Source organism: Elgaria multicarinata, chromosome 21 (genome assembly GCF_023053635.1).
Source record: "Elgaria multicarinata webbii isolate HBS135686 ecotype San Diego chromosome 21, rElgMul1.1.pri, whole genome shotgun sequence".
Lineage (NCBI taxonomy): Eukaryota > Metazoa > Chordata > Lepidosauria > Squamata > Anguidae > Elgaria > Elgaria multicarinata.
The window spans coordinates 11,883,950-11,906,345 of record NC_086191.1 but is presented as its reverse complement, the minus strand read 5'-3'; the positions used below and the strand labels follow the sequence as shown (position 1 = coordinate 11,906,345).

Below are 22,396 nucleotides of genomic sequence, written 5' to 3'. Positions count from 1 at the left end.
TTGACTACTTGAACTTGGTAAAACCACGAAGTGCCTTGTGATGCCTGAAAGGCTAACAAATTTATTGCAGGGCAAGCTTGATTGGCAGCTGCTCACCAGGATGTCAGGCAAACAGTGCCTTCCATATTACTCCAAGGGTGCAGAACTTCAGGCTTGTGGGGGTCAAACCCAGCCGTCACAGTTCCCCAGATTACCCTCCCCCCCCCCATCCCGACAACTTAATCGTTTGATGGTTCCCAAACTTTTGTGCAGTTTTTTTACACACACACACACACACACACACCCATTCAAAAAGGCTGAAGGCGTACTTCCTGGCGGTGAGAGCTTTAAGCTATATTTTGTCCCTGCCCCTTTTGTGTTTGGCCACACCCACCACTGGACCGCGGCCCCTGAGAATTCCTCTGAAGTGAAATCCGGCTCTCAAGTTTAAAGAGGTTAAACACGCCTGCTTTATTTGTTGTTTGCTTAGATCTTCTAGCAGTTGTGTGCTGCTTTAGCATTATCCCACTTCGGTATTCCGGACTGCTGTCTTCTGTACTGTGATTCGTGGGATGGGTTTAACAGCCATGGGAACTCAGAGCTTCCCTGGACAGCAGTACTCTACCTATGAATAGCATTTGCTGAGGGTAAAACAACCAGGGCAGGCTATGGCTGTCACACCTTGCTTGTGAACTTCCCCAAACATGGTTATCAATAGGGATGGATGCAAGATTCTGGACTAGATGGGCCATTGATCTCATAATCACTGATCTTATGAGTGAATCCATTGTAAAACCACATTTGAAGACATTTTCTATGATTACGACCAACCAAAATGCGGCAAAAGTTGTGCAAGCTTTCAGCTTCTCTGGAGCTTTTTCATCAGGCTAGCTGGCACAAAAGGCAAAGGATGAAGAGTTCTGGAGAACCCAAGAACACTTGTGGCATTTTGGTTGGTCCGAACAAAGCTATTGCCCAATGGTGCCCCGCCCCCCACGGACCAGCATGACTGCCATAGGCAATTAGCCAGGTGTGGTGGCCCAGCAGTTCCTCAATCGGACTCCAGTTCCGGCTGCCTGCCTGGGACGTCATAAAATGGTGACATGACAGTCACAAGCTTAGTTTGGAGGCAGTGCTGAGCTATTGCCCCAGTATTTTGCTCCCAACAGTTGGGACAGCTTGACATTTTCTGGTTTGGGCCACACGAACCCTGTTTCATTACTGGACTTAAATACAACGGCAATAGAAAAAGGCCAAGGGCCTCCGTCAGGGCTGCAAGTTTGCTCCAACGGCTCTTGGCTGTTAAAATCCGCCCCATTCCTTTTTCGGCGAGGCAACCATCGTCACCCGCAGGTCCGTTTGGACTAGGATGAGCTTGGGTTTGACCCTGTTGGGGCATCCTTGTGAGCAAGTCTGAGCTGAAAAGGAAAACAAAATCCCAAACAGCTTGTAAAAACCCAGCGATCGTCTTGATGGCTTTATGGCGCATAAATGCTGCAAGGCTCCCCTGTGTGCGTTTATCATCCTTCGTAAATTGAATTGCCAGCCCTGCTGATGTCCTTCAACCCCCTCCTGTTCTTGGTTCGCCCCAACTTGTTCTTGGTTCGCCCCAACTTGTTCTCGGCTCGCCGTTCAGGGTGTTCACACCCTCCATCCGCCTCCTGCATGGTGAACCGGTGTCCCCAGGCGACACCTCCCGCTAGGGGATCTTCCTTCAGCGACGCTGATCCCAGCGGCACTGCAATAACCTCCGGAAGGTGTTCCGGAAGGACCTGTTGCACAGGGCGTAGCACATGGGGTTGACGGTGCTGTTGACGTAGCAAAGCCAATAGCCCAGTTCCCAAACGCCCATGGGGATGCATCTGTTGCAGAAGGTCCACACCAACACCATGATATTGTACGGCGTCCACGTGATGATGAAGGCCAACAGGATCGCGCAGAGTGTTCGGGCGGCTTTCCTCTCCGAGAGGGTCTTCCGCTTGGACATCCGGCTCCTCCTCTTCCTTGAGACGTGTCTCTTGGCCATCGCCGGGGTATTCTCCGTGACGGGAGGCGGACTCGCTGCTTTCCTGAGTCTCTTATCCACTGCTGGGGGTTGTCTGGGGATCGTCACGAGGACCTGTCCCTTTGCCCATTCCCTTCCGGTGGCTGCCTTGGGATCTCGGCATGGTGCAGCCCGTGGCGGCTGCATGACGGCGTTGATCATGGGCAGGCGGATGACCGCGGAGCAAATGGTGTGGACTTGAAAGGGCTGATCCTCCTCGCCTTCCGACGACGTCAGGGAGTCGGCAGAGGCCTCCTCCACCTCTTCCTCCTCTGTGGTGTTCCAGCTGCCATTGCTACTCTGGTCTAAGCAATTGCCCCCCGTCCGCTGCTCGGAGAAAGAGCAGGATTGCAGGGTGACGACCACCGTGGGTGGAGGAGATGTGAGGGTGTGCGATGGTTCTGAGTTGCTGCTGCTGCTGCCTCCGCTGCCCCCATTTTGGGGTCTTTTAGATGCAACTCGACGGTGGTTCTTGAACTCTGAGCCCTGAAGTCCTGAGAGTTCCTTGGCTCTCTTCTGGGTCTCCTGGTAGATTCTCCAGTAGAGCATCACCATTATGGTGACGGGGAGGTAAAAGGCGGCGACGGCGGTGATGACCGCTATGATAGGCATGGAGAGGAACTGGATGTGGCACTGGCCTTCGTCGACTGGCCGCTCCCCAACAAAGTTGTGGCAGACCACGATGGCGGGCGCCCACAGGACGAAGGAGATGAGCCAAGCCAGGCCGATCATCACAGCCGCCCTCTTCGGGGTCCGCTTGGCCCTGTAGGTGAGGGGACGGGTGATGGAGAAGTAGCGGTCAAAGCTGATGACCAGAAGGTTCATGACGGAGGCGTTGCTGGCCACGTAATCGAGGGCCAGCCACAAGTCGCAGGCCACGCTGCCCATGACCCACCGCCCCATCACGATGTAGGTGGTGTACAAGTTCATGGAGATGGCACCGATGATGAGGTCAGCGCTCGCTAAGCTGAGCAGGAAGTAATTGTTGACGGTCTTCAGCTCCCGGTTGACTTTGAAAGAGACCATCACTAGAAGGTTTCCCACCACGGTGACCAAGGAGAAGATCGCTGTCACCAAAATGATCAACACTACCTCCCAAAGGGAAAGCCCTCTTCCTGGCAAAGGGTTTGAGGGAACCAGGGTGGTGTTGGGAGCCAAGGGAAGGCCCGAGAGGTTCATGGCGCCACCAGGAGACATCTCCCTGCGGTCACAGTCCATGGAAGGGTTCTAAGAAGACAACTACATGGATACGTGGCAGAGGCAAGTTCTTTTCTTGATGGCTGCCCAGGATGAACATAGAGTGATAAGTGTAGAGCGTCCTTCAGCCCAAGGGATTCATCTGGAATAAGAAGAATAGAGACACGTGAGCTATACGTAAGAAGAGCCCTGCTGGATCTATCTAGCCTGACACCCTGTTTTCCAAGAGTAGCAATCCAGATGCCTCTAGGAAGCCTACAAGCAGGACATGAACACAATGGCTTTCTCTCTGTGTGTTTTGTTCCCTGGCTGTTGGGTTTTACTGGTGGGTTTTGTTTCCGTGGGCTTTAATTGGCAACCTCTGTGTTTTATGGACTTTCTTGGATTTATTTATTCGAGGGGATTGGTTTTGTTATTCTATCCACTTTGTGTGCTAGTTATCTCACACACCACCTTGAGAACCTTCCACCTTTTAAGGTGGCCTAGAAATACTTGTGGATCTGAAGCAGGGATGTGCATGGGGGGTCAGACAAATTCTGACCAGAACCGGGCTGCTTCGTCTCCGATTGTGTTTGGTCCTGAGGTGAAATGGGTTTCCGTCCGAAGCCAACAGAACCAAAGCCGCTCCACAACAAGGCTTTGTATTACAGCTGCGTGCGAATGGAATTCTTCACCCTATTTGAGGATTTCCTCCAAGGGGAAATCCTCGAATAGCTACGTACATTCCCGAACAGAAATAGCTTGGCCACCAGGACTCGCACATTAGTAATCTCTGGGTAGGACTACTGCAAGATGCTCTTGGTGGGTCTGCCCTTGGAGTTGGTTCGAAAGATGCAGCTAGTGCGAAATGTAGCAGTCGGGACAGTCCTTCCTTCCTCCCTTTCTTACATTTTTATACTGCCCTATAGCTGAGGCTCCCTGAGCGGTTCACAACAAATAAAACCATACTAGACCATAAAATACAGATGATAAAATACAATATAAAAAAGTTTAAAAATTTAAAGCAACAATATAAAAAAAAGTTTAAAAATTTAAAGCAACAATATAAAATAACCAGCTTTTAAAGGCCATTGTAGATGGAAACAAACTGGAAAACAGAAATGGCTGAGAGATAAAGGGCTTCACCTAGTGCCAAAAGGAGCGCATGTGTGTCACTCTGCACATGCCCACGCAACCCCTTGTGGAGCGGTTCCGCACGTCAAACCTTGCATAGTATTTGGGACGCATCGTCTGGGTGCGGTTTGGCCTGCTGTGTGCAAAAGCTTCTTTGCGGGATGCTTGTGGAAAGGAGTGGGAAAGCTTGCTGCACACGCATGGCAGCTTTTCTGCATCACACGGTCTTGGCACCTCCTGTGTGTCAGAAAACTACAGGAAGGCAACCTTGTCCCCTGGACAGCGCTTAGAAATTTCTTTTAACAGAAGCAATTTGTACACACCACCAATTTCATATATACTCCAGAGGAATTATTGAAGGGGTGGCAAATCTTACAAGGGAATCAAAGAAGCGAAGCCCCCCTGCTCTAGTAATTGCAACAGGTAACTTTGATTTTAAGAGATTGTTGTGGATAATAAAGATCTTCTTTATAAGAAGATAAAGGCTAGAGGTTGGCGGCTCCAATTCCAGTGGAGCTGTAAATCCATTCCAGGTTTCAGTCAGAACCAGCCGGTATTCTAATGGAGCTATCCAAGGTGCTGAACTTCATCTCTTAATAACGGATGTCTGTCAATGCACACCAGTTGCTGGGGAACATGGGCAGGAGGGTGCTGTTGCAGCCATGTCCTGCTCATGGGTTTCCCATAAACAGCTGCTTGGCCACTGTGTGAACAGGACGCTGGAATATTGGCCCGAGCAGTAGAAGCATGGAAGGTTTTATGATCCTCACACCATCAGCTTTATCCTTTTAAAGTTAACAATTTTAAAGTCCTTGCTGGATCGGAGAGTGATCGCGTGCCAAGTCAAAGATCACTTTCCTCGCCAACTGGAAAAGTGCCTCCCGCATTTGCTTGTGTAGATAACCTGACAACCCCGAGAGAAAACGGCAGCGTTGGCATGAGTAGCTGCAAGAAGTCAATTTATCCCGAGCGACTCCCAAGGCGTTATCTTTGAGAGAGCAAATCTTACTCCTTTGGGTACTTATGGAAACATAGGACGAGAACTTAGACCTTTTATGGTCCCTGCTAAAAGTTCCCTCTTTGGGCTTGCATACTAGCCAAGCTCAGTTTGATATGTAGCGTCCTGCTCAGAAGTGTATGTTGGCAGGAGCCATTAGTAGACTAAAGACAAGAAGGTTCTTTAGAATATGTTTATCACTTACATCCGCTTGTGCGGGGAGTGTACACATCTTCTGCAGCAGAAGAGCTTATGCAGCAATCCTGGATGGGTGGGAAGAGATTCAGCTAGTTTCTGGGTGCTATAGACAATAGGGATAAAGAGGCGCCAAGGTGCTTTAGATGATGAAATTACTTCTTTGCAATGTCAGGCCTGCTCTTCTGCCCTCTTTAGACGCTTCTTGTCATTTGGTCTAGAGAGCTGCTTTATAACTCTCACTGTGGCCTCCTACAAAAAGCATGAATAGAATCATAGAATACTAGAGTTGGAAGGGGCCCCCTAAGGCCATTGAGACCACCCCGCTGCTCAATGCAGGAATCTGCCTCAAAGCACACCTGAGAGATGGCTGTGCAGCTGCCTCTTGAAAGCCTCTAGTGTGAGGGAGCCCACCACCTCCCTAGGTCATTGCTTCCATTGTCGTACTGTTCTAACAGGAAGTTTTTCCTGATGTCCAGCTGGAATCTGGCTTCCTGTAACTTGAGCCCGTCATTCCGTGTCCTGCACTCTGGGAGGATCGAGAAGAGATCCTGGCCCTCCTCTGTGTGACAACCTTTCAAGTCTTTGAAGAGTGCTCTCATGTGCCCTCAATCTGCTCTTCTCCAGGCTAAACATGCCCAGTCACTTCAGTCTCTCCTCATAGGGCTTTGTTTCCAGACCCCTGATCATCCTGGTTGCCCTCCTCTGAACCCCTTCCAGCTTGTCTGCATCCTTCTTGAAGTGTGGTGCCCAGAACTGGACGCAATACTCTAGATGAGGCCTAACCAGGGCCGAATAGAGAGGAACCAGTACCTCACGCGATTTGGAAGCTATACTTCTGTTAATGCAGCCCAAAATAGCATTTGGTTTTTTTGCAGCCACATCACACTGTTGGCTCCTATTCAGCTTGTGATCTACAACAATTCCAAGTTCCTTCTCGTTTGTAGTATTGCTGAGCCAAGCATCTATCCTCTTTCCTTTTCTCCCCCGCCCCATGGTAAAGTCAGTGTGATGGGGGCCCTGGAAGGAATGGAAAGAGCTGCCGAATGTTTCGTCTCTTCGCCCTTGTGTCAATATTAATAATTCTCACGTGTTCAAACACGGCCTCCTTGCACCTTGGAGGCACCTTGGAAGAGAACGAAGCAGAGCTAGCTCTCTCTCTCTCTCTCCATATATATGTTCCTCCGATAGAGGCGGGACCTGTGGCTCTGTGTTCAGCGGACCTGCTTTGCGTACAGAAAATACCCGGTTCAATCGCCGGCGTCTCCAGTTTTCAAAGGACCCAGGGGTGGGGAAAACCCTGAGAGGTACTGCTGTCTGTTCCCATGGAGGACCCTGTCACAAAGCAGGTGCTTCATACAGAGAAGGTGCTGGGTTCAGTGTCCAGCTAAAAGGATCCGGGAGCAGGTGTTGCGTCAATCTCCTACGTGTCCGGAGTCCCTGTTGAGCTGCTATCAATCAGAGCTGACCTTAAGTTCAATGGAGAGAGAGAGAGAGAGAGAGAGACTCACCTGCTCTGAGTTACAGTGGGGTTTTCGAGGCCCCTTGAGCAAGACACCCGGGTTCAAATCCTGACCAGCCATGATAGTCGGATGGTCACCTTGGCAGATCCACCTCACAGGGGGAAGCTTCTACTGCCGTCATCCACACTACTCATTTTAGTCGCTTCTGTCAAGACCGTAGCTCAGTGCTGGAGCCCCTGCCTTGCATACAGAAGGCCTCAGGTTCGATTCCTGGCATCTTCAGGTAGGGCTAGGAAAAGACGCTGGTCTGAAAAGCTGGCCACCTCCTTCAGTGAGTCTACTTTCTCACTGCTGTTGGTGCTACTCCTCCTCCTCCTCCTCCTCCTCCCTGCTCCCATTTGCCGGCTCTCCAGGTAGACAGCCAATGAGCAAGTAGGGAGAGGCATCTCCTGCTCCTCCTCCTCACCAGCACCATCGTCTGGGCGGTAGACAAGCAGGTTGCCACGGTGAAGAGGAGGAGGAGGAGGACCAACTCCAGGGGGCTCTTGTCTGTGGGAGGAGCCAGAATTTTACCCAGCATTCCTGTGCCCTAGGATGGAACGACAGCATCCCTGGCAGATGGCTGTCCAGCTGCAGCTTCAGGACCTCCAGAAAAGGAGAGCTCCTCACCTCCCCATCCCATCCCTTCCAGGGCTAAAGGTCTGGGATGTTTCTCCTAATGTTTCACCCAGATCTTCTCTGATAGTTCCGCCCTTGCCCTACCTTTGGGAGAAACAGAGAACATGTCCGCGCCATCTTCTGCATGACGGCCCCTTGAGATATTTGCAGACCTCTATCGTGCCTCCCCTTCATCTTTTCTTTCGCTCCTGGTTTCCAGACCCCTCACCGAGGCGGGCGTCAAGGGTCGGCATAGTTGGGCACATTCCAGGAAGCCACCTGCCAGCAGGGGCCCACAGACAAGAGCCCCCTGGAGTTGCTCCACCTCTTTCCCGTTGCAGCCTGCTTGTTCGCCTGCCTCTCACTCTGGCCTGGACAACAGTGGTGGTGAGGAGGAGGAGGAGGAGGAGATGCCACGTCCTCCTTGCTCCCTGGCTCTCTGCCTGCCAAGCAAGCAAGTGGCAGGCATGATGAGGAAAGGAGCCCACTGAAGGGTTCTTGTCTAAGGACTCTCCAAAACCTGGAGACAGCACCATCCTGTTCACCTTGATCTGGACATGCTCCAGTTTGTCAATTACCTTCTTAAAATATGGCAACCAGAACTGGACGCTCCACAATGCAGTCTGGCACGCATAGAATAGAGCGGAGCCATGACTTCTTGTGACCATCCTTCTGACTATGCAGCCCAAGATCGCATTTGCTTTATCTGCAGCAGCATTACACCGCTGGTTCATTGATTTAGCTCCCACCAATCGACTTATGGACTGACTCCAGTGAATTTACCCAGATGGTGGTGGCAGGCACATTTTGCATTGCCATTTTAAATTTCCCACCATGCTACCTTAGAATCATAGATTCATAGAATAGCAGAGTTGGAAGGGGCCTACAAGGCCATCGAGTCCAACCCCCTGCTCAATGCAGGAATCCACCCTAAAGCATCCCTGACAGAGGGTTGTCCAGCTGCCTCTTGAAGGCCTCTAGTGTGGGAGAGCCCACAACCTCACCGGGCAACTGATTCCATTGTCGTACTGCTCTAGCAGTCAGGAAGTTTTTCCTGATGTCCAGCTGGAATCTGGCTTCCTTTAACTTGAGCCCGTTATTCCATGTCCTGCACTCTGGGAGGATCGAGAAGAGATCCTGGCCCTCCTCTGTGTGACAACCTTTTAAGTGTTTGAAGAGTGCTCTCATGTCTCCAGAAAGTTTTAAATTGTGTCATATGACGGCTGAGGATGGGTGCCGGTGGACCTGGCTGGGGCACGGGACCAAGATGAGGATGTCAGTTCTGGCTGTGTTCCGGGCACGGCACCATTCTAGTATTTTGAAAGCTAAAGGAATCATTTATTGAGCTTTCTCCAAACAGTTTATAGCTCATCAAGCTCTACCAACAAAGAGTAGAGTTTGTTGCCAAGAGCATGTTGCCAAGTATAAACTGATGCACGTTTGGACAAAAAACACCCAACTTCAAGTATAAGTTGATGGGATCTGAGCTAGCAGTGACCAAGCAAGCAAGAGATCTTGGGGTTGTGGTGGACAGCTGGATGAAAGTGTCAGCCCCAGTGTGCAGCTGCTGTGAAAAAGGCAAACGTCCAGATCAGGCATAATTAGGAAAGTAATTGAAAATAAAATTGCCAAGATCATACTCCCGCTATATAAATCTATGGTGAGATTCTGTGTACAGTTCTGGCCACCGCACCTATAAAAAGGGATATTGTAAAGTTGGAAAAAGTGCAGAAAAGGGCAATTAAAATGATTTAAGACACAACTTCCCTATGAGGGAAGGTTACAACGCCTGGGATTGTTTAGCTTAGAAAAGAGGTGAGTAAGGAGAGACACGGTAGAGGTGTACAAAATGGTGCCTGGTGTGGAGAATGTGGATAGGGAGACATCTCTCAAAATACCAGAACCCAATGGGGGTCATATCCCATGAAGCTGATCGGCGGGTGATTTAGGACAGATAAACGGAAGGACTTCTTCACACAGTGCAGCGTTTAACTATGGAATTTGCTACCATGGCATGTAGTGATGCAGCCACCAATTTATTTAGCTCTATATGGTTCGGGTCCAGGTTATTTGAAAGACCGTATTCTCCCTTATGAGCCTGCCCGTGCTTTGAGATCTTCTGGAGAAGCCCTTCTTTCAGTCCCGCCTTCTTCACAGGCATGCTTGGTGGGAACATGGGAGAGGGCCTTCTCGGTGGCTGCTCCGGTGCTCTGGAACTCTCTTCCTGGGGAAGCTAGGCTGGCTCCCTCCTTGATGGGCTTTCGGAAGCAGGCTAAAACTTTTTTGTTCCAGCAGGCCTTTGGAGAATAAGCCAGCCCTCCATCTATGTTAATGTCTTATAATTTTGTTGTGTATTTTTTTTAATTGTTTATGGTTTTGTTTCCCTCCCCCCCCCCAATGTATATTTTAAACTTTGTAAGGCCGCCTTGAGGCCCAGGCGGGATACAAATAAATATAATAATAATAATAATAATAATAATAATAATAATAATAATAATTTGGATGGCTTTAAAAGGGGGTTAGATACATTCCTAGAGGAGAAGGCCCTCAATGGCTACTAGTCCTGATGGCTATGTGCTACTTCCAGTAGCAGAGGCAATGCACCTATGCACACCAGTTGCTGGGGAACATGGGTGGGAGGGTGCTGTTGCATGCATGTCCTGCTTGTGGGTTTCCTAAGGGCATTTGGATTCCTGAGCCAGCGTGGACAAAACACTCGACTAGATGGGCTCTTGGGCTGTTCCGGCAGAGCTCTGCTTGTGCACTTACATGAGGACGAGAAGGCCAAATATGCACGGCTTTTGCATCAGTCAAGAGCGGAGCAGGGCCAGGAATGCTCCCTCTTTCTTAGGCATCCGTCTGTTGGTGGAAAATATTTACATGAGCTTTGATGAATGGCGATCTGGATGTTGTCATGGAGGCGTTGATTGGGAGCAACATCCACTCGCCCTCCTCGCTCCGTACAAATGCCTCAATCTTTCCGAGGGTGGGAATAAGGAGGCCAGAAAGTTCTTAAGCAGTGAAGAATGCTGTGACAATCTGTAGGTAGCCTCCAGTCCATGAGGGGGCGCTCTGGACCAGAGGGAAAAGGTGCCCCCAAAAGGCGTCAGAGTGGAAGACAAAGAGAGCTGAAATGCCAGGAGCTTCCCCCGTATGATGTCCCTTTGGAACCAAAGGGAGTTTCACCCCACGCGGGTAATGGATTGTGTCCTGTGCTAACTCCTGTAGAGACGGTGGTGTGTCCGTTTGGCTTCTGTGCCTCAGGCGACAAAGTCTCAGGCTAGCCTGCTTTATCATCACAAATTGCCGTTCACATTGTCATTACCCATTCCCATTCTTTTGCAGAAGGGGAAACTGAGGCCGAGGTCAACATTTCTTGCCTAAGGCTTCTCATCATTTGCAAGATAGCTGTATGTCGTCTTTTACCATTCTGGATCTACCTTGAATGCCATTTTTCTTGGTAGAAAGGTGGGCGACATATTAAATCATAGAATAGTAGAGTTGGAAGGGGCCTATAAGGCCATCGAGTCCAACCCCCTGCTCAATGCAGGAATCCACCCTAAAGCATCCCTAACAGACGGCTGTCCAGCTGCCTCTTGAAGGCCTCTAGTGTGGGAGAGCCCACCACCTCCCTAGGTAACTGCTTCCATTGTCATACTGCTCTAACAGTCAGGAAGTTTTTCCTGATGTCCAACCGGAATCTGGCTTGTTGAAGTCATCCTCTTTATCTCTTGACCCTGAACCCATTTTGACGATTGGATTCGGGACTTCAAAGAGCGCCTTTAGAATTCTGACTGGTTCTGACCGAAACCCCACAGCCCTACTGACATCATATCTGCCGGCCTCCCCTGTGCATTATCAAAAAAAGGAGCAGGTTTGCAGAAAACACTGTGCTTACATGTGTGGGCGTATGTAAGCAAATTTAGAATGAATTACTGGAATTTATGTGGATGTCCAACACATCTCACCCCCGGGGGGGGGGGAGCCAGGGAGCCTGGTCAATTTCCTGCTCAGGTGTGAACAGCATGTGGGCAACAATTCCCAGGGGTTTTTATCTTTAAACTGGAATTGGGCAAGACGGCCCATCAAATAGAGAGAATGATGCCTAACATGGGAGGAGCAAAACCCTCCCATTTGTGTTCCCCAGGAATGGGTAGACAGAACCATACTGCTTCCGAGAGAGGAGGTAATACACAACCGTCACATCCAGTAACCATCAATAGCTTTTATCCAATTCCCTTGGAAGCTGCCCAAGTCGGTGTCTGATGCCACAACTTGCGGCCGTGGATTCCAGGGTTTTAACGCCACACCGTGTCAACTCCCTCCCCCCAGGAAGGTCGTACGGGCGCTGTCCCTGTTGACTTTTAAGAGGGCTCTTACGACGCGTATATTTCGCTCCGCTTTTTATTGACTGCCTTGTTTGGAGGGGCCGTTGCGTCGAGTTTCTCTTTGCGGTTTTACGTAGTGTTCGATTTCGCCACGCTGGCTCGGGAGGGCAAGGTGTCCTGAAGGAAAGCACTTAAATTCTTGAATAAACACATAATTCAAACAGTAGTGAGGCCAAAACCGGCCTGGGATAAACTAGTTATTCAAGTGTCTGTCCCATTCATGGAGGAAAAGGGCAAGAGCGTTGGGGTCAGCAACTTAGGCCATGGGCCAAACCTGACTCTTTGGGGTTTCTGAGAGAGCCATGCCCCATTTTTTTAGACCCACCTATTCCCCCCTGACTCCCAGTCATTTAGTGGTATCCTGGCATTTTTGCAATCCCCCCCTCCATTCTAATAGGTTGAAATCCCCCTCCTAAGTTGCTGGCAATAAGAGCTTTAAGCTATGATAGGGTTGAGGTTTTTTTGTATTTTGGCTTCACCCTTTTGCCTTTGGCCACGCCCACTCCTGGAATGTGCTCCGTCCCGTCCCGTCCCGTCCCGTCCCGTGAGCCTCCTCGAAATGGAATCCGTCCCTTGGATTCAAAGTGGATCCCCACCCCTGGAAGAATAATAATAAGAAAAAGATCCAGGAGGTAGGTGAAGCAGGGTGAAAGGAATGCCTGGGGATGATGGGAGTTGCCGTGCAACACATCTGGAGAACACCTGGTTGAGCGAGGCTGGTGTAGACAATGCTGAGCTAAATAAACCAGTGTTCTGATTTGGGCGAATGTATCTTCTTGGTTCTTATTAAATCAGGCCTTTCTTTGGAATAATGAGGACTAGGCTCTTACTTCCTTTTTAAGGAAATGACTGCAACTCAGCAGCAGAGCACCTGCTCTGCATGAAGGACGTCCCAGGGTCAGGCCCCGGCATGACCAGGTAGGACGGAGAGAGATAAATCTCTGAAAGCCTAGAGAGTCCCTGAAGTCAGCTAAGACCAAACTGAGCTAATGGCCAATGTTGTAATGGATTAAGGCTGCATACCTATGCAGGTTTCGACAGAAAAACTCCTGCAATTCCCATAGGATTGTGACTTAAGGCAGCCTTTTATGTTTCATTATTTTATTTATTATTAACGTTTATATTTTCCCCCCTTACCAGGCATCCCCCCGATCAATCTAAAACCCTGCAACAAATTTAACTCATAGAATCACAGAATAGTAGAGTTGGAAGGGGCCTATAAGGCCATCCGAGTCCAACCCTTAAAACTCTGCTGTTTTAAGTCTGTATTTTAAATCTCTTCAGTTGTTGCTCAGCTTTATTCTGGGTGTACTTTTATATTGTGGTTTTAAATTCAGTTTTTTAAGCGTACATATTTTATATTTCACTCTGTACCTCATGGTTTTGGTTTCTGTGAACCGCCCAGAGGGCTTTGGTTTTTGGACGGTTTAGAAATGGAATGGAATGGAATTCCATTCTCGATCCTCCCAGAGTGCAGGACATGGAATAACGGGCTCAAGATAAAGGAAGCCAGATTCCAGCTGGACATCAGGAAAAACTTCCTGACTGTTAGAGCAGTACGACAGTGGAACCAGTGATCTAGGGAGGTTGTGGGCTCTCCCGCACTAGAGGCCTTCAAGAGGCAGCTGGACAACCTTCTGTCAGGGATGCTTTAGGGTGGATTCCTGCATTGAGCAGTGGGTTGGACTCGATGGCCTTGTAGGCCCCTTCCAACTCTGCTAGTCTATGATTCTATGAAAATAAATAAAAAGCAAGTGTTATCAAAAACAGTAAAAGCATTAAAAAGCACGTCTTCCTACAAGGGAGGAGAGACAGGGACCAAATTGCACCATCTGACTTAAATGTCTGCCCGCAGATCTCTAGCTATGAACCAAGTCAGCTCCACTCAGAGGCAGGGAATTTCAGGAAGGTGGCCTGCGCACCGGGTGACTCAGAGCACCGCCGCACATCGGCGAGAACATCTTGCAACTCTGTGTTTTGAACTTTCAGGAATCTGCCGGAGTGTGTTCTTCCTCAACCCGGTGTTTATGAAATGAAATCCCAAAGTGACACATCCCGCTGCCCGCCTTCGCCTCCCCGGGTGCTGCTGAAAGCCAGAGAGGGCTTCTATTTTGGGGATTCGTGCAGGGGAGATTGGCACGTGCCTGTGATGCCAATGACTCCTAGAAAGAACGGGAAGGCACGGCTTTCGATTGGGTGAGAACAGAGGTGGCAACCTTTCATGGCCGGCAAGGTAATCATTTGCCGTACCAAAATTGGTTGGTACTGCAAAAATGGTTTTCTTTCATTGTTGCTAAGAACTGTGATAGATAAGAACATAAGAAATGCCATGCTGGATGGACAAGGGTCCATCTTGTCCAGCACTCTGGTCACAATGACCAACCAGTTGTTGACCAGGGAACAACAAAGCAGGACATGGTGCAACAGCACTCTCCCACCCATGTTCCCCAGCAACTGGTGCACACAGGCTTACTGCCTCTGATATTGGAGGTAGCACACAACTATTGATAGCCTTCGCTTCCAGGAATTTGCCCAACCCCCTTTGAAAGCCATCCAATTTGGTGGCCATCACTACATCTTGTGGTAGTGTTACGTAGTTTAACTATGCGCTGTGCTGTGTGAAGAAGTAAGGCATCTAGACAGACAGATGCCTTACATTCAATGTGAAGATTCATCACATAATTCAAGGCCATGTGTAGTATTATTAAACCGCCATCGGTGGTACAGTGGTAGAGGTGAAGTGCAGGAGAATTTCAGAACAGCCATGCCCCAAGGAGAATTCATAGATATATCTCAGGAATGTTGGAAAAATCCACAGTGGATTCAAATCAGTTTGGATTTCTATGAATGGATCCACAGCAGAGCAGCTTTTCTCTTTTCGGGGGAGGATTTGCACTAATTCGCATTAACAAATTCACAGTTGCATGAATTCTGATCTTAAAAATCTGACTCTGTCAATAAGCAGCTGATGGAACAAAAGATGCCAATAGATACATTATTTATACACACACACAGAGTGTGGTATAGTGGTTAGAGTGTTGGACTGGGAGTCGGGAGATCTGGGTTCGAGTCCCCACTCGGCCATGGAAACCCACTGGGTGACTTTGGGCCAGTCACAGACTCTCAGCCTAACTTACCTTATTCCGTGTCCTCCTAGAGTGCAGGACACGGAATAACGGGCTCAAGTGACAGGAAGCCAGATTCCGGCTGGACATCAGGAAAAACTTCCTGACTGTTAGAGCAGTACGACAATGGAATCAGTGACCTAGGGAGGTTGTGGGCTCTCCCACACTAGAGGCATTCAAGAGGCAGCTGGACAACCATCTGTCAGGGATGCTTTAGGGTGGATTCCTGCATTGAGCAGGGGGTTGGACTCGATGGCCTTGTAGGGTCCTTCCAACTCTACTATTCTATGATTCTACCTCACAGGGTTGTTGTTGTGAAGGATAAAATGGAGAGGAGGAGGATTATGTGTGTCACCTTGGGTTCCCTGGGGGCAGCGGAGAAGACAGGATATAAAAGTAATAAATAAATAAATAAACAAACAAATAATAAATATTTGTACTCAAAGTAGCTAACTCTCCGGGGAAAATCTCTATCGTAAAACACAGACATCCAAAACCAACCAACCAGCCTCTAATATAATCTCAGAATTCAATTTACTAGGTACTCCTGCAATTGTATCCATCGTTCCCTAAGCATAAGCACTGTGAAAGCTACTTCTGACTACATCGGTTCTACTTGTAAAATGCATTGAGCTTTAAGAAATGGGCTTCAGCCAGCTGAAATCTGGCCTGTAGCTTTTCGTCCGAGATGCAAACCAGCTCATGAAAAAAAGAGAGCAAAACTGCTAAATCCCTTCTGCCTGTGTTTCGTGGCTAATCAAGCCTCTTTCTTTTTTTTCCTTTTCCTTTCTGGAATTGTAGTACAAAATTTGGTAGTACAAAAATGCAGGCTCTGGTGATGGGGATGCCCAGATACAAATATACATTCCCCCCCACCCAGCCCAGGCTCAAGCAGGAAAACGCAGATTTTAGGGAGATGGATGGATGATATTCTGGAGGTGACAGACTTGACCTTGGGGGAGCTGGGGGTGGCGACGGCCGACAGAAAGCTCTGGCGTGGGCTGGTCCATGAAGTCACGAAGAGTCGGAAGCGACTGAACGAATAAACAACAAAAACACTTTTTAAAACGGCTTTTCTTTCACTTTTGGGGAGATTGGTGCACATTCGCGTTGACCAATGTCGCCCCAGGTTGGGGAAAGGATGGGGTCTCGGCACGCCAGATGCAAGTTTCCTGAGGGTAGAACGATGCTCTTCTCTCTGCAGACGTATCCATCCTCAATTTATGCCCAGAGCCAACGACCGTCTGCAGCCTTACGGTTATTTAATTTCACTCAACCTAAAAGCCTTTAATTTGAAACAGAAGGTCATTGTTCACCATGGGGATGGGGGCAACTAGGCCCCTGAAGCGAATCTAACACAGGCTTCCCCATGCTGACTGAGAATGATGGGAGTTGGAAGTCCAAGACATCCTGAAGGTCGGGAAAGTGCCGTATCTCTCCACACACCCTGGTAAGGACCCCGTACGTTCAACAACCATGTCTTGAAACCCACACACGCTCAAGTGCAGGGTGGCTTTGTCTCTTGCGGCCAGGAACATTAGAAGAGCCACGCTGGATTACGGACAAACAAGCGATTTTCACAGTCGCTGAGATTCTCCAAACAGCCCTTGAAGCTCAGCTTTCCTCGTTCCATCGTGTCCCTTTTCTGTTTCATTCCAGTGGGCAAAATATGCATTTCAAAAGTGGGGGAATGCACTTAAAAACGGGGGAAATTCCCTTTAAAAAAAAGGCACACTCATATGCACACTCCCCCCCCCCCACCATTGGGTAAAGCATTTTGCAAACGTGCACTTTGAAAATGACGCCTTTTTTAAAAAACAAACAAACCCATCACTTGCTTATGCAGAGGGTTATGGCCGAGGGGTTGAGCCGCTATTTTGTGCATAAAATCTTTGTAAACCGCTCAGAGAGCTTCAGGTATGGGACGGTATATAAATGTAATAAATAAATAATAAATAATAATAATAAATAAAAGATCCAAGGTTCAATTCCTGGCAACTCCCATTAAAAAAAAAATCAGGTGGCAGGTGATGATGAAAGAGGCAGTGCGGTATAGTGGTTAGAGAGTTGGACTGGGCCTCAGAAGACCCGGGTCCTAGTCCTGTTCAGCCATGATGCTGACTGGGTGACTTTGGACAGGTCAATAAAGTACAAAGTGTTGGTGATCACCTTTAAAGCCCTACATGGTTTGGGTCCAGGCTACCTGCGGGATCGCCTTCTCCCGTACAATCCGCCCCGCACACTCAGGTTCTCTGAGAAGAATCCACTTCAGCTAGCAATAAACTAGATTAACAACTGTTACCCAGAGGACCTTTACTTCCGCTGCTCCCAGACTGTGGAATGGCCTGCCGGAGGAGATTCGTCAACTTGACAGTCTTTTAGAATTTAAAAAAGCAGTAAAGACTGATCTATTCCGGCAGGCCTACCCAGTGAAATTTTAGAATGTTTTCAGGATGTTTTAATCATGTATGGTATGTTTTAATTCGTTTTTATGTGTATTTTATATCATGTTTTTATACTGTTTGTTTTACACTTTGAATTGTTTTAGTTTTTGTGAACCGCCCAGGGAGCTTCGGCTATTGGGCGGTATAAAAATGCAAATAATAATAATAATAATAATAATAATAATAATAATATCTATTTCTGATGTGGGCTTGTGGGAACTGCATGGAAGGACACAGTGAAGTAGGGAAGGCACTTTGCACATGCTTAGAAGCTCCCTCAAGAATGATCCCTTTACGAGCTTTGAGGCTGAATCCTTGGCATTCAAAGGAGATTCTGTCTTCTGCCTTCTGGAGAATGCTTTGCCACAAACTAGTTTTGCTTAGGGAGGCAGATATTTATATTGTGTGAGGGGCGGGGGGCGGAACAGGTCTTCCTATGAGCATGTGAAGTTGATACATTTATCTCCCCATGCACAATTTGAGGGAAGGACCGAAGGAAAGTTTCGCCACTGCCTTTGATGGCAGGTGGTTAATGTTACTGTCTAAAAGAACCGTGGAAGGGGGAAAAAACACCCCCTTGAAACGAGCGGAAAGTTTATGCCAATATTTTCCCCTTATATGCTGCTCTCTCTTCCTCTCCTGGTCTCCTTAAACCATGTGCTCGCAATGCCACTCAATCTTCTAAATTCCAAACAGTGCAGGGTTTTGCATTTTCATTGGAGCAATGAACTGCACCCCTTTATCACTTCCCCAGGGCCACAGCTTAGCCAGGAAACCCAGGAAGGGATAACAAGAGTGCCTCTGAGCATGTAAGCCACCCCACTTGCAACTGGGGTGGTTAAAAGCAGTCTGTCCCTCGCCTAAGTTTTGTTACTCGGAAGAAATCTCATAAGAGTTGTATGCTTTCGATATAAACCAGAAGGAAACTGGGCCGCAGGTAAAGATCAAACAAACCATCCGGTTTCACTTTCTCAAGGTCTTTTTCTCCCGAATATGGAAAGCGTCGCAAATTCGACTAAATTGTTCTCAATTATGAATTTCTCACCCATTTGTCCTGGCCAAATTCAAAAGGAACACCTATTCCCAGCACAGAGGGGACTGTGATGACCCTGCCTGCTATAGAGCTGTTAAGCATGAGACGCTTGCCAGTGCAAAAGAGGTTGCAGCCCGAATTCAGCACTAACATGAACGATTAAAACCCAGACTTCGAAGAGCAAAACACTCAAAGCCCTCGATGGACGAATCTATATCGCGTTTGCTTTCTCCCATATCCATTTTTTTAACATCTCAAGTTCTTTTTGGTCCAAATGTGGAGAAAGTTGCAAATTGTGATAAACTCTGATGAAAACCGAACGAAAACCAAATTCTCACCTATTCCTAGTGACTGGTTTCCTTACCCTTTCCTCTAAATATAGATGACTTCCATATTGTTATGTGTCTCCGTTTGTTGTGACAGGTCCTTCTGACTTTCTGACGCTGCAGGCCAGCGCGATTCTCTTCTCCTAGAATTTGGCAAATCCCATCTTAAGCTGTGTTTCCGACTTTAGTTTAGATCAAATCTCAAGATACATTCTGGAGGGGGTGCTGCGTTCCTCTGTTGCAGCGCACAGAGCCTGATGACACCATAAAAACTCCCGAAACGCTTCTGCCACGGAACGCGGATGCCACGCACCTATAGCCACACATATTTGTCAGTGATATGATTCGAACCCGTCAATAACGAAAGAGCTGTAGGGTAGCTTTCCCTCTACCTGTTGCTCTCCAGATGTTTGGGACTACAAACCCCATCATCTAGGACTACTGCCCACACTGGCTTGGGCTGAGAAGCGACGTAGCTCAAAACATCTAGCAGGCCGTAGGGTAACGAGAGACATCATTCAGCCACAGAGATCAACTTCTCCGGCTAGAATTCAGCAGGTTTTGTTCCCCTTACACTGAAAAGGCTAGTTAGCAATTTTACACTTACCTACCTTGGTTTTCTCCTTCCATGGCCCATTTGGGTGAGTTGCCTGCCGGCCTCTTGTTCCTGGGTTACCCGAGCCCTTGTCCAGTCTCTCTACCCGAGGGCTTTCGCTCGTTCTGAGAAAGCTGGTAAGCAGGAGGAAACGCAAGAGCTAAAAAAAAAAAACACCACCCAGCTTTTCCATCAACCTTCTCTTCTCCTCCGCTCCCTCTGCTGGATATGACGCTCAGACACTCCCAGTTCTGTGCAAGGATTTAGAAGATGACAACGGAGCCGCCGAAGGTGAAATCAACTCTTTTTCTTTAGAAGACAACATCACAACAAACACGGCTTTGGAAGTGAAGAACAGCGAGGTTAACTCTTCTTTAGGAAGCCGGATACGTGGTCTCTACCATTCTAACACTTTTATATCATATCACCCACCTTCATTTTCTCAGTTCCGGACAAGCTAAAATGCCCGTTTCCACGCCGGCTGACCGGATGCAACAGCCGACACGACTCCTTGTGACTGTAACGGCTGTGTCGAAGAGGACATTTCGGCAGGTGCAACGGGGTATGCTGGAACGCCGAAAGATGGGGATGCTGAACTCTCCTGGCACCGATTCAATTGAATTTGGGTGTTTATGACTCCGACCTGTGAATTCCATGCGGATTCTGCTGACTTGGAGGATTGTGCAAATTTGCACTTGCACAAGCGACATTAGCCCAAGTGCTTACGGAACAAAAATCTGATTCCGTTAGTGTGCGGATGGTGGAATGACAATCTGCGAATCGCAGATGGAAGGGATTTCACAAAATTCAGACATCCTTAGTCCTCACTCAGCACTTCTACAGACATCTCACCCTCTGTCCTTCTCGCCTTTCGGTTCCCTCTGGCAACATACATGGTTTATATCTCCCCCTGCCCACCCCCAGAATGTGTATATAAATCTGCCAACTTGAAGTTAACACTTCATGCATTTGACGAAGTGGACAGTGTCCAAGAAAGCTCATGCCGGAATAAATGTGCAAGCCTTTATGGTTCCGCACGACTCTGTTGTTTTTGCAATCTCAGCGTCTTCCTTGCCAATGGCTGGCGAAGGAACAAATTGGGAGTTAACATTTTTTTAAAAACAACCTGCCACACCTTCTTCCATCTAATGCATTTATTTAAACTATTCCCAGACAGCTCGGATCTTGCCGCGCTGTTTGATGCTTCTGTCACTTCCAGGCTTGGCTACTGCAAAGCACTCTACATGGGGCTGCCCTTGATTATTATTATTATTAATATTAATATTAATATTAATATTATTTATTGCATTTTTATACTGCCCAATAGCCAAAGCTCCCTGGGCGGTTCACAAAAACTAAAACAATTCAAAGTATAAAACAAACAGTTTAAAAACATGATATAAAATACACATTAAAATGGATTAAAACATACCATACATGATTAAAACATCTTTAAAACGTCCTGAAAACATCCTGAAAACATTCTAAAATTCCACTGGATAGGCCTGCCGGAATAGATCAATCTTTATTGCTTTTTTAAATTCTAAAAGACTGTCAAGTTGACGAATCTCTTCCAGCAGGCCATTCCACGGTCATGATGACAGACTTATTTATTTATTTATTGCATTTTTATACCGCCTGATAGCCTAAGCTCTCTGGGCAGTTCACAAAATTGCAGGGAGGCATATGGAATTTGGCCCTGAATAAAGTCTTACCCACAGTTAAGGGCCATCTCAAACCAGGGTGTGAAATTGCATGTGTGATTTTCAGTTGGGTTTGCATTAAACATGATCAATGGCTAAATGTTTATGATTGTGCAGAGGAAACCATGCACCCAGCGCTTTCCCTTCTTCTTTAACCTTTCCCTTTCTTAGATGACAAGCAAATCTCATTTGGGTTTGCAGGGGACGGGGCTTAGCCTGGCCAACACAACCATGGTTGCACTGTACTTTGGGGAAATTGACCATGGCTAGCTCAAGCACACAGTTCACAACAAAAAAAAAAAAAGGGTGGGTGGATCGGAAACCCAGAAGACCTTTTCCCTGATCACTGTGCAGAGGAAACCAGACGGGGAACAGCTGCGGTGTTTTTAAACATTTTCCTTTCGTCCAGAGTAACGCCTGCTTGTGCGAATCCACTGCAAGACGGACCTAGATTGATGGGGTGTGCTTGCCATAGGACACAGCTGGACCTTTGGCAGGAGATGACGTGTTTTGTGTATGTGTGGAAGGCCTCGTCCATTCAGAAGGGCTTTGGAGAACAATGCAGACAAGAGTGTGCTATTTTCTGCCCGTTTTCTCCCTTCATTTCCCATTGGCAGGGCCCTACGTGTTCCATTCATATCCAAGAGCCTGCCCGGAATACATGATTCAGTGCTCGGAAACTCTCCGCTTCCTTTGATTTTCACTAAAGCAATTTTTTGGGAGCCCTTCTGGCTGCGAAGAAAAGTTGTGTGTTGGCAGGGGGCGGTGGGGAGGGAGAAAGAGGAGAAAGACGCTGTTATGCTTGATTTCTCACGGTTCCACCACAGAATTCCTAGTCTCTCCCCTAGGGTGGGATCTTCTACCTTGCCAGAAAAAAGGACAAGAAGAAAGAAGATAGATTTGCATAAACTGTGTGTGTGCTAATTTATATGTATTGCTGCGAACTTAAAAATAATTACTAACATTTAAATAGAGGTCCAATACCATAGTGGGACAAGCATGTTACAAGTCAAGCTTTATGCCTGCTGTCCAGGCGCAGCTAACTGTCAATGGGTAACTTCAAATCCCCTATGCTGGTCTCCTTTCTTAGAGTTCATAGAATCGTAGAGTTGGAAGGGGCCTACAAGGCCATCCAGT

General features: G+C 47.9%; 1 protein-coding gene across 1 annotated transcript; it reads right to left on the bottom strand.

Moving 5' to 3' along the window:
• Positions 1-1,693: 1,693 nt before the first annotated feature.
• CHRM1 (cholinergic receptor muscarinic 1) lies at positions 1,694-3,208 on the bottom strand. Its single transcript, XM_063146083.1, has one exon. It carries the CDS (start codon positions 3,200-3,202, stop codon positions 1,694-1,696), a length of 1,509 nt encoding a protein of 502 aa, XP_063002153.1. The 5' UTR covers positions 3,203-3,208.
• Between the last annotated feature and the right edge of the window lie 19,188 nt (positions 3,209-22,396).

Coding starts and splice junctions, on each gene's coding strand:
- CHRM1 (XM_063146083.1), bottom strand. CDS start 3,202: ATGAACCTCTCGGGCCTTCCCTTGGCTCCCAACACCACCCTGGTTCCC.